At 42.4% G+C, this 15240-nt stretch overlaps 1 protein-coding gene across 2 annotated transcripts in view; it reads right to left on the reverse strand.

Annotated features, from left to right (window-relative positions):
• Positions 1-5836: 5836 nt before the first annotated feature.
• The window catches only part of DTD1 (D-aminoacyl-tRNA deacylase 1), a 36542-nt gene continuing 27138 nt past the window's right edge, over positions 5837-15240 (reverse strand). Inside the window, exons 5-6 of one of the 2 annotated variants that reach the window (XM_071548068.1) lie at positions 8190-8366; positions 5837-6440 (exon numbers count right to left, since the gene is read on the reverse strand). In XM_071548068.1, coding sequence (XP_071404169.1) covers positions 8211-8366 — 156 coding nt within the window. In that variant the 3' untranslated portion in view covers positions 5837-6440; positions 8190-8210. The remainder of the gene's footprint in view (positions 6441-8189; positions 8367-15240) is intronic. The other variant, XM_071548069.1, reaches the window with a different exon arrangement.

Here is a 15240-nt window from a genome sequence, read left to right on the forward strand (position 1 = left end):
CCCCACACAGGGTTAGCTGGTCCCTCCTGCCAAACTAGGACAGAGAAAAAGTGGAAGTCCTTTAATATCAGGCCTAGGGCCCACAGGAATACATATTGATGCCCACGTGGGCAAGCCCTAATTTCCATGGCTTTTATAATATGATCCATCCAATCATTACTTTACACATCTCCAGTTCAACCTTTTTCCTGCCCCAGTCCCACCCGTGTTCCACCCCCTCAGGATTTGAGTCTGGGGTCAGTGGGACTCTCTTTTCATCATTTTCCTCTTCCTTAGCACACATAGGGCTCTTGGAGCTTTTCCAGTGTTCTTAGACCCAAGGTTGTTGGCTCATGTTTATGTTTCATTCTGCAGGCCTTTCTGATAGTCTTCAGTTTTCTATCTTGGAAACAAGACTAAACTAAAAGAATTTGAGCTACTGAGATGTGGTAGAGATTGGCATGTATAAACATTGAACTTAAGCTGTTAGAAATATTAACACACTAAATCTACATTTTACTACAGTTACAAGTACTTATAAAATCTACAAAAAGGAAAAAATCAAAAAATCAAAAACCCTTCCTGCATCACTAACAACTAGTACCGAGTCGCCCATCCAACAACACAGACCTCCACCATCCCAGCTCACAAAAGATACTCCAACAAACTCCCCCAAAAGGATATCCTGCTAGAGAGGAGAAAACCAACAACAAAAAAGGGTACTTCCCAAACCAAACAGCTGTGAAGTGATGAATTAGCCCCAACTACCCCAGCAAAGGTGATAGCAGGTCTGCTCAGCACCCGGACATCGAGGGACTGAGACAGGCACTGCCCACACCTTCTCTTATACTCGATTTTGATGTCAAAATTATATGAAATAGCTCTTTGGTTGCTTAAGTCAGATGATGTTTGTCCCCTCTAATGTACGTAAACTCTCTGGGCCTGCTGAAACTGAGGTGTAGGCGAGGCCTAGCTGAAACTAAAGCCAAAACTACCACAAATGTTAAATGCGCAAAGAACGAAAACATATTCAGATACTGCTGACTGCAAGTATTAAAGTATTTTTTAAATCAGAGGAGCTCTTTAAAATAAATTATCATAGAAAAATAAAATATTGAAATATTTTGAGAATATATTTACACGGTACACAAAGGCTTTATCCAATATGTATTTCATAAGAATATTTACAGTGTATTTTTGTGTGATTCTCAACAGCACATCCAAGACCACAAAACAAACACTTGCAATTCAGCAGTTTTACTGACACTTCAGCAGTGTAGGGTTTATGAGCAACTCTGACATTATTCACAAAGCTTGCTTCAAACATCAATCTCATATTTACTTTTTCTATGTGTACACTTACTTTCTCATGACCACATTTCTTGACAGGGCCTCCAGTGACATGCTGATTCATCCTCAGGACTTTGTTACAATCAAATCTACCAAGACACGTTCCCTGCGTAAAGGTAAATGCTGTGACAATGTCTGTGACTATGCATCCATGTCACTTCCAGAGCCTCACTGTACCTGGTCACACAGTGAGCATCCCCTGACTTGTAGTGATGAATGTCCAGCACAAAGATGTTCTGCAGCTCAGGAAACCTGACCACACACTTCTTCCTTTCTTAAAATCCTTTAGCAATGCAACTGCAGAACTGTTCCCTGGTCTCTTTAAGTATGTGATGTTAATTAGCATTAACAAAGATTAGTAGGTAAGTGATAACACACATGGAGCATACAAATATTACAGATCAGAAGCCTTCAGAGAATTGTGAAAAGCCAGCTTGAGAGAATGCTTTGACAAAGGCATTTTGCTTTCTGATTTCTTCCCCCAAAAACGCAGTGCAGGAACAGGCTAGGGAGCAGAGCAGGCATCCCTGACTTGCTCATGGCACCCAAGTGTTCTGCCCAGAGATCCACTGCCTCGTCCTCTCACAATCACCCTCTTTTCACTGACATGCTTACTCTAACTATCAGTGCTGTCCCTGCTGTGCTGAAATTGCATCTCTTCTCTGTTGAAACACTGGGAGCTACTCGTTTGAGGAGCAGATGATAAAACCTGCAAGATTTTGAGGAAGAGCAAGGGACTTTATCATGAGTAGACCTGGCAATGTCCTTGCAATGGGTACCACAAGTCCAGAGCATCAATAGTAATGTGCACGAATAGAGGTACACAGGCATGAACAATATCAGGTTACTGAGTCCACACCAAAATTCCTAGGTCCAGCAGCACACCCCGCTCCCAGGGGTTGTGGTGAACACACAAGCCTGAACAGTAGAACAGCAGCACACATGGAGATAGCCTGCCCTCAACATCTGTTTCAGCCAGCACAAGCAGAGGTATTCAGATCCTACTATGCTGTGGGCTGTCTCCAGCCCCTGGTATCTCTTATCCACTGAGGCTGTGCCGCTCTGACCTCAGTGCAATTTACATCTGTGGCTTCCTAAAATGTCCCACATCAATACATCATGTGATGTAGCTACAAGGAAAACAGAGGGGTTTTTAATTCGGTTTGTACCTGCTCCATTAGGCCTTCCATGATGAGTGTGGAAATCCAAGGTCAGCTGGAGCTCAGCATTTCCATGATCCATTCTCTGGGACCACTGTCATCAAGCCCCCAAACTTCAGTCTTGCTTCTCATCCCTTTGAGAGAGTTAACTTTGAGCCATTTATGGCAGGGTGAACAGGAGGCCAAGTTTTCATAGGAAGGACTGGGACATGGTTTATTTAGCCAAGCAAAGCATGGAGCAGGGAGGAGACAGGGTGCTCTCCTCTCTGGAAATAGATTTGCAATAAATTGAGGTTGGCATGGAAGGGAATGGGTACTAGTTTGTACATTTCACATTGTCTATTCTGATTCTTGCCAAAGCTCTGTCATCTTGCTTCCTCTGAAAACCAGATACAGGCAAAAAGTTTAGGAGGCTCTTTTTAAATTGTCACCAAACCTTTGTTGTCTGCAGTCCATAGTTACATGCAGCTGAGCTGATGGATAAGTATTTCTATTCAAACAGATGCAAAATCGACTGAAAAGGGACATTTCTAAGAACAATGTGGAACTGCTCAGGATGGACTGGCAGCCAGGAAAGAGCAGACACCTCACACGAACTGAAAACCTGCTTACGGAGGTCTGGCTGCCCTTTGCTGGGCAAGTACTGAAAGGCAGAAACTCTATTAGTCAGAGCAAGGGTGCTGGGCAGCAAATAGAACAGGCAGGCTGCTGGCAGAGCAGATCTCACCCTTTCTAAGCGTCCTGTGTTTTACTGTATTTCACCATGAAGAGGTAATTCTCCTCCCCTTCTTGTTCCACAGACTCCAGCTCTCTCAGGTCCATCAATAACACTGTGATCACTGAACAGACTGCAGATCTGCTCTAACTGCAAGCCCCTAGAAAATTCCATTTTTAACTGGCTGTTGAAGCGTGTCTTGCAATGAACCAGAAACTCCCCTCATTCTGTGGAGGAATCACAGGGAAACATATTTTAGAAAAGTGCAATAAATTAGAGACTGAAACTCATCATTGCAGAGCACCAGATCAGAGCAGAGAGAGCTACTATCAACACATGCAAACAAGGATTCTCCAGGAATTAGCATCTCTGTAAATCAGACCATTTTGAATTAATTGTCCATACTAGCTTCTCCAATTAGAAACTGTGAACATATCCACTGGGTACATACACCAATAGTCATGATATTTTGCCTTTGATTCATTGTATTTACACCACAATTTAAATTGTCCCAATGTTTTTCCAAATAGCTTTGTAGAAACATCACTTACTCTGTGTGTTCCTTTCTTAAAATCCCATTTCTCAAATTAACTCAGCCCATAGATCTGGCATCTGTATGCAGATGTTTGAAAATACCTGCAAAACAGGGGTTTGGTGTTACAATTATGGTATTTTCTAGATATAGCAGTCAATGAAAATTAGCAGTACACATTCAGAGGAGTCCTATCATAACTTCTGCTTACCAGAGAGGCTTCTTTTGGAAGTCTTCTGCTGAGAAATTATTATTTTCCTAAAAATATCAGGCAGAGGAACAGAGACAGGAATTCACATTTCCTGGTTTCTGCTTGCAGCTCACTACAAGCATAAAAATCCATGGAATAGATACAAAGTTTCAAAGCCATGTAACTGCACTTGTAAAAGTGGCCTTTTCCAAGTTTTGCTGGAAGAAGAATAGGGCCCTAACTTTTGTTAAAATAAACAGTACTTTTTTAACAAAGCTGGTTGGTGTTTTATAGACTCCTGAAACTAATCATGGTGCATAAAAATAAACCGGGCACAGGACAACAGGAAGCATCTGTCCCAAACACACAGCTTTCCTGTGTAATCTCCATTTCATGACCCTCTATCACCTCAGACCATGACCACATCCCGTTATAGGGTGAGCTTTTCCTCACATCTACCACATAAGGCAGGAAAAAGTTACTACTTAGAGGAGACTCAGAAAGACCATGCGGTTGGTCATGCAGAAAAAGTGCAGCTGAGCAGGGAGCCAAGCATCAGCTCCCCACGTCTCTCACCATTTCTTTGCCATTTGTATATCCTTAAACGCAGCTAAAGCATAACCTGTTGCCTCTTGCGACATATTTGTAACACTTCTTCTTTTCACTCTTTTATTAGTCTATGTAATTTAGCTTCTACCAACTTACCTTTCAGAGCGCTAAAATGGGGTGATCTTATCTTCTTAAGGACAAGTTAAAAACCAGAAATCAAAAGATTTCAAAAATGCTGGAGCAAGCAGGACACTTAGGCTACTGTGGCAGGTCAGAGGATTGACTAGTCCACAGCCCACCAACACCTGAAGGCAAGCACTCACCATTTTCCTGCCCAAATGTGCACTTTGCAGCCAATTAAGCACTGATTTGACAACAGCCCATTAGGCTGTAGCCCTAGGTGAGGGAGATTCTGCAGGGAGAATCTATACCCAGAGGTGAAAAAGCCTTGCTTGTGAAAAGGCTTTGACTATAGACACACTAAATTGCATATTATGGTCAAATGAAAAATTATGTAATTCTTAAAGGCAAGACTAAGTGTAACACTGCAACCTATTCTGCCTACTCACCATTCTTGTTTGAATGCCAGATGTGTAGCTTAACAAATCTTTACTTAAGCTTGATTCTAAAAATCCTGTCAGGCTGTGATTCTCAAACACTTGTGTCTTGGGTTGACTGATACTATACAATACAAGCAGCCTACAAGAGGAACGTTTATACACACCCGACCCTCCCTCCCTGTGGGTCGCACAGTGTCCAGCATTGCAACTGTGATGTGCATTTGGATAAACAAAAACTCTCATCAGTGAGTTACTCCTACAATCAGGTAGAGAGCTGTGCAGTGAGCATCCTGGCTCTCATAGTGGTCACGGCAGATGGCTAGGGAAGACTGTAAGGGCAAGGCAGACCTGGAGAATAGCCAGTATGAAAGTTACCACCATCTCTGAAAGACATCAAAGTTACAACAACGTGCAGTCTTTCATTTCCCCTGAAGCTTCCTTGGCTTTAACATGCACAGGAGAGAAGTTCTGCAGCTTCTTCTCAGCTCTTCTTGTTGGAAGCTGGCTGCTTCCAAATGCTGTTCTGCCTCTGATGATCTGACAGAAGTGTCCACGGGACATGATGCAGTATGTGGAGCAACGTGTGCCATTTTGATGGCCATCACAAAGTAACTAAATGACTTACATGTGTTAGAAACTACTAGTAAAGATTTCAAGTCAGCAACCTGACTTCCAAACTTCCACAGGAGAGGTGAATGAGTTGCAACAATAGATGTTTCTTGGCCTGTAACTTCAGCTCTGTGTTCCCCACGTTGTTACACACAGCTGTATCTCAGGGAATGCAGTACACAAACACAAACAGCCACTAAACATCATTTGTTTAATAAAGTCTTTTCTGTTTTTAAAAAAGTTTACAAGACATATGTGTTCCACATGATAAACTACTAGTGGCTGATCTTTCCCTGTAATAACTTAATCCATGCAGAAAGACTGGACTGCCCAACTTGGTATTATGTAGCAGCTAACAATTTACCAAAATAAACATAGATCTACATGCTGACATCGATACAGATAGCACATGACACCATAGAATCAGAATCAATATACCAGCCTGCTTGGAGAATTTTCAGAATTCAAGTGCAAGTTTAAGGAAAAACCCTGATTTATTTTTTAAATGGAGCTTATGTACTGAGAGCAAATGTTCTGCTACAACCTTCCTACAGCCACCATTTTTTCAGCAGTCATGTGAAAACACATACACAAAAATGTCCTTTTTACTACTGACACTACACATTAACAACTAACTCTGATAGCACTGCTTTGGTTGCCTCAATACAGAATTATAGGTTTCTGATGTCTTAGTTCTGTTTTCCCATTTTCCATCCTTTTCCAAAGTCACTGAAGAGTGTTGCTGAGGCAATTATGTCTTTCTTCAAAAGTCCGGTGTAGCTTTTGTGTAAAGAAACTGTGGAAGGCAAACAAACAGAACATTACTATAGGTAAAGTACAGTAGGATTCCTTCAAATCCCATAGAGAAAAGTATCTTCCCTTATTGTCACAGCATGAAAATTAATGCTAGGTTACCTGTGTATCACATTTTAGAAATGCTCAGTTCCTTAGAAATTCAAATGCTATTGGAAAGACTGGACTGACAAAAGCACTGTAGAAGGCCCACAAACTCGTGCTCGCTAAATATTCTTATTTTAACACACAATCCAGGAACAGTGGGGGGAAAACTTGTATCCCCGTGGCACAGCGGCAAGGCAAACAGTTGCTGAGAAATAGTACATCCACACTTTATTTTCTAAGAGCACATTCTTCCTCCCAATGTGCCTGCTCATGTTCAGGATCAAAAGAGGAAGATGCAACAAACATAAAGAGAGCAAAACTCATGTGCTCTTAGCTGTTGTACCATACGACAATCTACTTCTGACTGCAACTCAAAACCAGAGCCATTTCACACCAGTCTTGAAGCAGCTCTTCATGAGGCCCGGACTCTAAAATTTCTTTGATCCCTTTTCCAGGTAAATCTAAAACAGACCTAGGTCCAGAAATGTATTCAATGGTTTATGCAAATTGATTTATATTAGCACCACTTGTATAGAACAAAAATCATCCCCCAATGTCTGACCACCAGGAAAATTCATGGATTAAAAAAAGAAAGGAAAAAAATAGGAAAAAAAAGAAAGTAACTTTGTGAGCAATGTTTGATTCTGAATTGTATAAATTACAGCCAGACTGAACTCTAGGGACAGGAAAATGAGAGAAAGGTTAAACCTTAACTTTGCAAAGATATTAATAGTTACACTGCACAGCCAGCTCAGGGCTACTGTGTGTCTTTCTTGAGACAAGCTTCAAAAGTCAAAATCAGCAATGTAGTTTTTGGGGGGCAAGTAGGGGAAAGGAAGGTAATGAAAGCTGTGTCCTGAAGACATGAAGACCTGACTGGAACGGTATCATAAATACACATCTACATAGGTAGATAATCCATGACAGAGGATTCAGGTCTATATTAAGTCTATTTCCATTCACTCATGTCCAGGTGTGTCCTGCAGGTCAAGTCCCTAAAAGGAGAGAAGACTTCTTGCTGCCAAACTCAAGCAGCAAGTCTGGCTCTCAATGACTGGCCTCATGTCCTTATTAGATGGTGAAGGTATATGAAATAGCCTGTTACCAAGTCATGCTGGGAAAGAACAAACTGAGGAGCGGATGGGTAGGAACCATGACAGGAAGTTGCAGTTCTGGCCTGTCTCCAATTCTGAGCTGTCTTCCACTTCCATTGCCGGGGACTATGTGTTATTTGGGCACTACAAATGATGGAGGCTGTTCCAGAACATGCCTGCTAGGTGAAGACAGACAGGAATACAACTGTATATCTCCACTCTGAAGAATACAAAGGAGGACTCTGAGTTACATCACTGGTATATTATAAGATCAAACTTTTAAACTTCCTGAGTCAACCTGGAAACAATCATGGCAGGGCCAGACTCATAGCACAAAGCCAAACACATAACTGAGAAGAGGTTTTCACCTACTCCTACATTCTGGTGCGCAACTGCAGATAGGAGAGGTTACTCACCAGCAAGATTATCAGAATTTCACCTTTCAGCACTTGTAATGCAACTCTCTGCATGTGCTGCTTCAGTAAAACATGCAGGGTTAGAGACTGCCAAGCAGGAGACCACAGCTTTACAGAGGAGAGCAAAAGCCAAACCTGAGGCCTGCTTTGGATGAGCTAAGGCTCTCTTTCCGAAGACACATCTCCTTCTGCTCCACTGCTGGCACTGGGGTCATCCTTGTTACGGGGAGCATTTCTTTCTCTACTTGACTCAGAGGGCACCTTAGTTCTGGTCTTCTCTTTTCTTTGTTGCTGTTTTTCAAGTTTAGCCAGCTATTGACAAAGTAAGGAGAAAACACTTCATGAAATAAAACCATTTCAGAGGTCTATTTCTAAAAATAATTCTAAGTGTATAGAACTTTTTGTATAAAACTTGTAACTCAGATTCCCATCTCTAATATATATATCAACAAAATGTAAAACAAAAGGAAAGCTGAAGGCTTAGATTTTCAGAAATTTAGAGAAGACAGTGAATTATCATCATGATCACCCCAGAGCATAAAAAAGAAGTCCACATATTCAAAGAACTTCCCTCAGTTTTCCAGAGTTCCTTCTTTGTCCAGCACAATCAGCAAACATGGAAAAGAATAAAAAAAACAAGGACCAGAAGAGAGAGCTGGATTCCACTAAACTTCTGTTTTGGGCTGTAAGTGGTGGTTTGGTAGTTTCAAAGATGCTGACAACAGATGTGTTCCAAGTTCAGCCATTTAGCACACAAGAATAATTTTTGTTTTCTTTATCCAGAGAAAGATCTATGCGAGCTTTAGTAACACCCAGGATATACAATAACCATGTGAAATCAAAAACAAAGACAAAACCCTCAGCTAGCTCTGCCTTGCCACCTCTCAGTAGAAATGCTTTCAATACTGAGAGTCAAGCTATGTTGCACACAGCTGTCACTTCATCATGTCTTTTTGATTTTTCAGAGAAACAGGTCACAGCAAGTTTTGGGGACACTATATATCAATAGCTACTTAAATCACCATACTTTGTGCACAAATTTATCTGTGTGGATCTCTATAATTTACTGCTTTTCTTTTTAACTCATGTATCTGACAACACTCACTGACAACATGAACACTACTCTTCTGACAACAAGACTACACTATTGTGTGATTTTTTTAAAGATGTAATAATAGAATATTTACATGGAATTCATTTAATGGATTTTCTATAAAATCTTCCTGACATTTAGAAATCTAAGTTACTTATATGTCAGTCTTCAGAACTTTTTGTTTAAAACACTGACATTTTCAAGGGGCCTTACATTATTATTTACCCCTCATATCAACCAAGTGTGTGCACACTGCTTTACTGTACTGATACAGGGAGGTTCAATAACAAAAATCTGCTACGATGCTTTCATTCTCCTTATCCTTTTCACTACAGTGTCTAGTTCCAAAATATGGTGTAAAATATTATATAGTTTATTTTTTTCTGGACAGTAATGGAACAAATGGTCCCACAGACATCAGTTCAGCATCTAGTCCGGATGTATGCATTAAACACTGAAACTATTATGCCAATACCAATCTGAATTCCACAATTATCCATCATGTTTTCAAAGTTCAATAGGGTTTTTTTGGAGTTGTCACCATGTCAGCTCCCCAGGCACCCTGTAAAACCTTTGTCAAGCTACTTCTATTAGCTACAAATTCCTACAAATAAATACAAAGTAATCTCCCTAGTCTCTCGCAAAACAGGACACAGACTTACAAAGCATTAGGGGCACAACTAAACTAGTCTCAGCAATAATCCCAATAAACTTCATCAAGACAGCACAGAAGCTACACTCTTAACATTTGGATAATTACATTACCTCTATAATTATCCACATGGATGTATGCAAGTTCAAAAAGAATTATCCAAAATGTGTCCTAGCTCAGCAGGAAGGACCAGTTATCACTGTGTGTGGGTGATCAAAGCTGTGTATTCTACCCCCTCTATTCATTTCCCAAGAACAATGGACCATTTGTAGCAGCTGCCCAGGGAGTCATTATAACCTTCACACCCAGCCTGGGGGGATGTGGCTGCAAATGGCCATCAACAGTTCAGGGATACCCCATGACTCAGAGAGTTAGTCACCAATTGTGTGAGTCCCCGCCCAGGGGGAGGGACTGGGTGCTCCCTGAGGGTACATAAGTGGTGGGTAAGAAGACCTTGGGAACCACTCATTGGATCCAGAGGAGCAGCAGGACCTTGACGGGAGGAGATCACTGCTCTCGACCAGACTACAGCCATCACCTGCACCAACAGGTTTTTCACTCCCTTTTGCTTTAGACCTGGGGGAACCATGCAGGTCTCAGCACAAGGGCTAACAAACCTCTCTGGGTTTGTGCCCCAGGACACTGGGTTATACTGCTGGGTTCTCTGAGTTGAAAGCAATTTCTCTTCGTGTCAGTATATTTATTGTAATATCTTTCATTAAATTGTAACACTGACTTACAATCTCTCTTGGGGTGCATCCATTTCTCCTGCTGGTTTATCTTTAAACCAGAATAAAATGGCTTCCCCAGTTAAGGCCAGAAACTACAGTGCTTGTGATTTTACTAGAACATTAGGAAAAACCTTTTGTTTCCTGCATCACAGTCAAGAGTGAAGAGAAATACTCAATCTCCCTTCACTGTCTAAGACTATGTAGGAAATGTAGTCACTATTATTGAATTCAGTACAGTATCACCACTTATTTACTTTCATTTTATGCCTTTTTGTTTTCACATTTCTTACCCACTTTCTAATCCCTAGATTTATTTTGACTTTCAAGCAAAATTTCTTCTACATCTGACTTACCAAACAGACATTATAAGAGGTCAATTCACATGTCCAAAATAAAATCACAGGTTGTCAAGAAAGGCTCAACAATCACTAGTGATTGCTGGTGTAAGGATCTTCTGATTTCCTTCATATTCTCAAAATCATTTGCTTACTACTAAATCAGACCCCAACAAAACTGAGCAATTCACAACAAACTAAACTAGTTGCTTTCCCTGCTTACTAGGGTTTCACAAACAGTTGTGATACTCTTTTTTATTTGTGTGTATATATATAAATAATAAATACATATATGTAATATATACACACATCTCATATATGTTATATATTTATACAGACATTTACTGTATGAGGAAGACACATTTATTTTTTAATTTTTTAATTAATTATATAAGTGATTTATTTATATCCCTTTAGCACAAGGAATAAAAAAACTACACTTGAATTCATTGTGTTAATTATTTTATTAATTGCACTGCAAAGGAATTATAAAGTTCAGATTTCCAATTACAAACACAGACAATCTCTCAGACAAAAAGAGGTATTTCATTGCCACATCCAGTGACATAAAAGAGCTATTCATCAGCAATTATTTTTCTTATTTCTTTCTGATAGCTTCACATTAAACACTGTAGGATAGTTCAGTTACCTCTTCTTGCTAAAGCAGAAAGCAAGAATATAAAAACCACACTATCTCTAAGACCCAGTTCCCATGCTACCAGCAAATCAACAGACTACATGACAGCAAAAAAAATGCCAAGGGCAGGGAGGAGGAAAGAGAATGACAGTTTAAATTGGCTCTTCCTCATCACATCTTGTAAAACAGCATCAGGAAAGGATGCTTCAGAGCATCAGAAACAGCAGTGCCTCTGACTGTGTGTTAAGGTCCCAATATGAGCTAGAAAAGATAGACAGTAACAGTTAAAACTGCTGCCAGTTTTCAGGTAACAGGGTTCTTTCAAACATGGCATGGATCATATTCTTTGTGCTTCCAGAACACATATGGCTGGATTGCTTTATCAGTGTCTCTGTCACTATAAAAGCTCACTCATTTCTGTGACAGACAAGAATCCCCCATATCGAGACATGCAATGAGCTAGAACTCAAGGGGGCTCACGAAATGCGTGTGGACAACACATCGCAGAAGGCAGGCAAGCAAACTTTACTCTTATTCTCACTGCAGACTGTCCAGTACCCACTCAGATACCCATACAAGGACTTTGACCTTCTTTACACATGCTTTAGAAACAGACTTGGTAAGAAGATCCTCAGTGTATCCTTACCTTAGGACAAGTAACAAGTGCTCTAAGCCCGTCCTATACAGTAAGCCACATCTCTGTGGATTAAATGAGGTTTAAGGAGGAATGGAAGCCGATCAGCATGCAAGACTGAAGCAGAAACAGACACTTACACTAAACAAACATTTCATGCCAGAGAAGGTCTGAAAACCAGCATCCTTCCCTTACTTCAGTCCATGTTGTGGCCACCAGGAAGGTGTTGTCAGATGGGTGAAGCAGGCAGCCTTGAACTGTGAAAGCAAAATCCTTAAACGAGCTAACATTTCCCAAGAAAGAAATGGAACCTTGCAGAATCCTGCATGCCTTGGCGATTCCTCTTGGGTTATTTAACAGGGCAGCAGGGATAAAAGCTCTCTCTATCCTCTCCATTTCAGTCAGAAACTACACTGTGCCATCCTTCAGGGATCCACCCACCTTTACTGCAGTAATTCCCACTGACTGTTTCCGCAACAAAGATTAGCCACCAGTTTTGTCCTAGAGATGATGACACCATGGAGCTCCACCTCATATTCAGAGGCAGCAGGACATGATGCTGCCCTCCACCTTGCTACTAATGCCCTCAACTGCAGGCTACAATAATAACTGCTACAAAGGATATGGCAACTGCTTCTGAGACAGAGCCCTGCAAGAGCATGGAGGGACCATGTCCTTTCCTATTCCACAAAGAGCTGTAGTGGCAAAACCAGAGGTTTGATACCATCACGAGTACCACAACAACTAAACCTCAACCTTAACAAGTCTATACCATAAACATGGCACCTGAAAACAGGGGGCCATAACTCTCTTGATGATTAATTAAAGGGGACATTAAAGCACCCTGTTTCTCTGCCACCCAGCTTTCTGCACACTGGTTTCCCAGCCAAATCTGCCAGCAGGTCAATTCCTCCAAGTAGGAATGTGAGTGCTTGAATCTAGAAGCAGATCTCACTCCAAAGACAGAGCTGCTGCTGCTAATTATGCACGGTTTGGCCTGAGAACATTTTGTGCTAAAACTGTGAGGGTGCAGAAACAAAGACCAGAAACAGAAGAATTATTACTTCAGGGTCTACAATATCAAATATGTACAGAACAGCATTTGGAAGTAAAATAAAACTGACTTCAAACAAAGATACCTAAGCTATTAAATGCAACAAGACATGCTTCCTTAGCCTTTCTCAGCCTCTTTTTCCAGTAAGCTCCAGTACACCTTTAGTATGATATTTTAAGGCATGCAGAATTCCTAGGAGATGCATAATTCTCATCAATTACAACAACCAGTTGCACTGCAGTTATTAGAGAATCTATAAGCAGGCATTAAAAAAGCAGGTACAGACATACATGGCTGGCTGCAACCCCAAAATGTCTGATTTTTAATAACAGCTATGGGAGGGTAGAGATGGGGAGAGCAGAGAAGGGGTGGGGAAGGGAGGGGAAGGCGGGGGAAGGGAGGGGAAAGGAGGGAAAGGGAGGGGAGAGGAGGGTGGGGGAAGGGAGGGGAAAGGAGGGCAGGGGAGGGGAGATGAGAGGAGGGGAGGGGAAGAGAGTGGAGGGGACAGGGGAGGGCAAGGGAGGGGAGATGAAAGGGCGGGAGAAGGAGGGGAGGGCAGAGGAGGGGTGAGGACAGGAAGGGTGAGAAGGACAGAGGAGGGATGGGGAGGGGAGAGTACTTGACGGGAGGGCAAGGCAAGGGAGTTGAGGGGAGGGCAGGGGAGGGGAGCAGAGGGGCGGGGCAGGGCACAGGAGGGAGGGGAGGGGGGCAGGAAAGGGGGGGGCAGGAGAGAGCAGGGAAAAGGAAGGTGAGTGTAGGGAAGGGGCAGGGAATGCAGGGGAGGGGTTGTGAAGGCAGGGCAGTGCAGGGCAAGGAAGGGCAGGGGATGGGACAGGAGGGTAGGAGACAGAAGGGCAGAGGAGAGCAGGGGAGAGGAGGTGAAGGGAGAAGAGGGGAGAGGAGGGGAGGGGAATCGAGGAGAGGGGAGAAGATAGGAGGTGAGGGGGTGAGAGGAGAGGTGAGGGGAGTGGAGGGGAGGTGAGGGGAGTGGAGGGGAGGCAGAGGAAGGGGAGAGGAGGGGAGGGGAAGGGAGGGGAGGCTATTGGAGGGGAGGGGAAACAGAGACAAGTCAGCTCTAACCCACAAAACCCAGAAGTATAACCCAGCACCCTGGGGTACAAACAGAATGGTGTTAGTTACCCCCTGTCCTGAGACCCATGTGGTCCCCCTGAGTCCAAAGTAAAAGCAAAGGAGAAAACTTGGTGCAGATGACGGTTGCAGTCTGGTCAAGAGTGCTGGTCGCAGTCCTGCCAAGGTTCTGGTCCTCCTCTGGATCCCACGAGGGGTACCAGAAGTCCCAAACCCAAAGATTATATATGTTTAGGTTCAGGTGAGAATGCCCAGTACCTCCCCCAGGGCCAAGAGTTTCACAATGGACTTTGTGAGTCATGGGATATTTTTGGAATCCTTGATGGCCCATTAGCAGACATGACCCCTCAGGCTGAGTGTGAAGCTGCTAACGCCTTCCTGGCAGGGGGGTTACCAAACCTGAGTCATTGGTGTGAAGACCCTAACTCACAGGGTTCGCTAACACCCAGCTTGTAGCTGAGGAGTCAGGTGTACCCTGGGCAGGTGCTGCAAATGATCCATTGTTAACAGTTTGTTAGAAATTACATAGAGAGTATAGAATATACAGTTTTGGTTACACCCACACAGCAATAGGCTGGTCCTGGCTGCTCTAACTAAGATAAAAGAAAAAGAAAGAAAAAGAAAAATAATTATTGCAATTAAAAGGGACCTAAAATCTAAAACAATCATCAAGTCCAATTGCCTGATCAGTTCAGGAGTGACCAAGAGTTAAAGCATGTTAAAGGGCATTATCCAAATGCCTCTTAAATACTGACAGGCATAGGGCATCATCCAGCCCTCTAGGTAGCCTGTTCCAGTGTTTGACCACCCTCTTAGAAAGAAATGTTTCCTTATGTCAAGTCTGAATCTCTCCTGATGCAGTTTGGAAGCATTCCCACAAGTTTTATCACTGGATATCAGGGAGAAGACACCAAAACCTTTCACTCTGCTTCCCCTCCTGAGGAAACTGTAGAGAGCAATG

The sequence above is a fragment of the Pithys albifrons genome, chromosome 2 (genome assembly GCF_047495875.1).
Source record: "Pithys albifrons albifrons isolate INPA30051 chromosome 2, PitAlb_v1, whole genome shotgun sequence".
Lineage (NCBI taxonomy): Eukaryota > Metazoa > Chordata > Aves > Passeriformes > Thamnophilidae > Pithys > Pithys albifrons.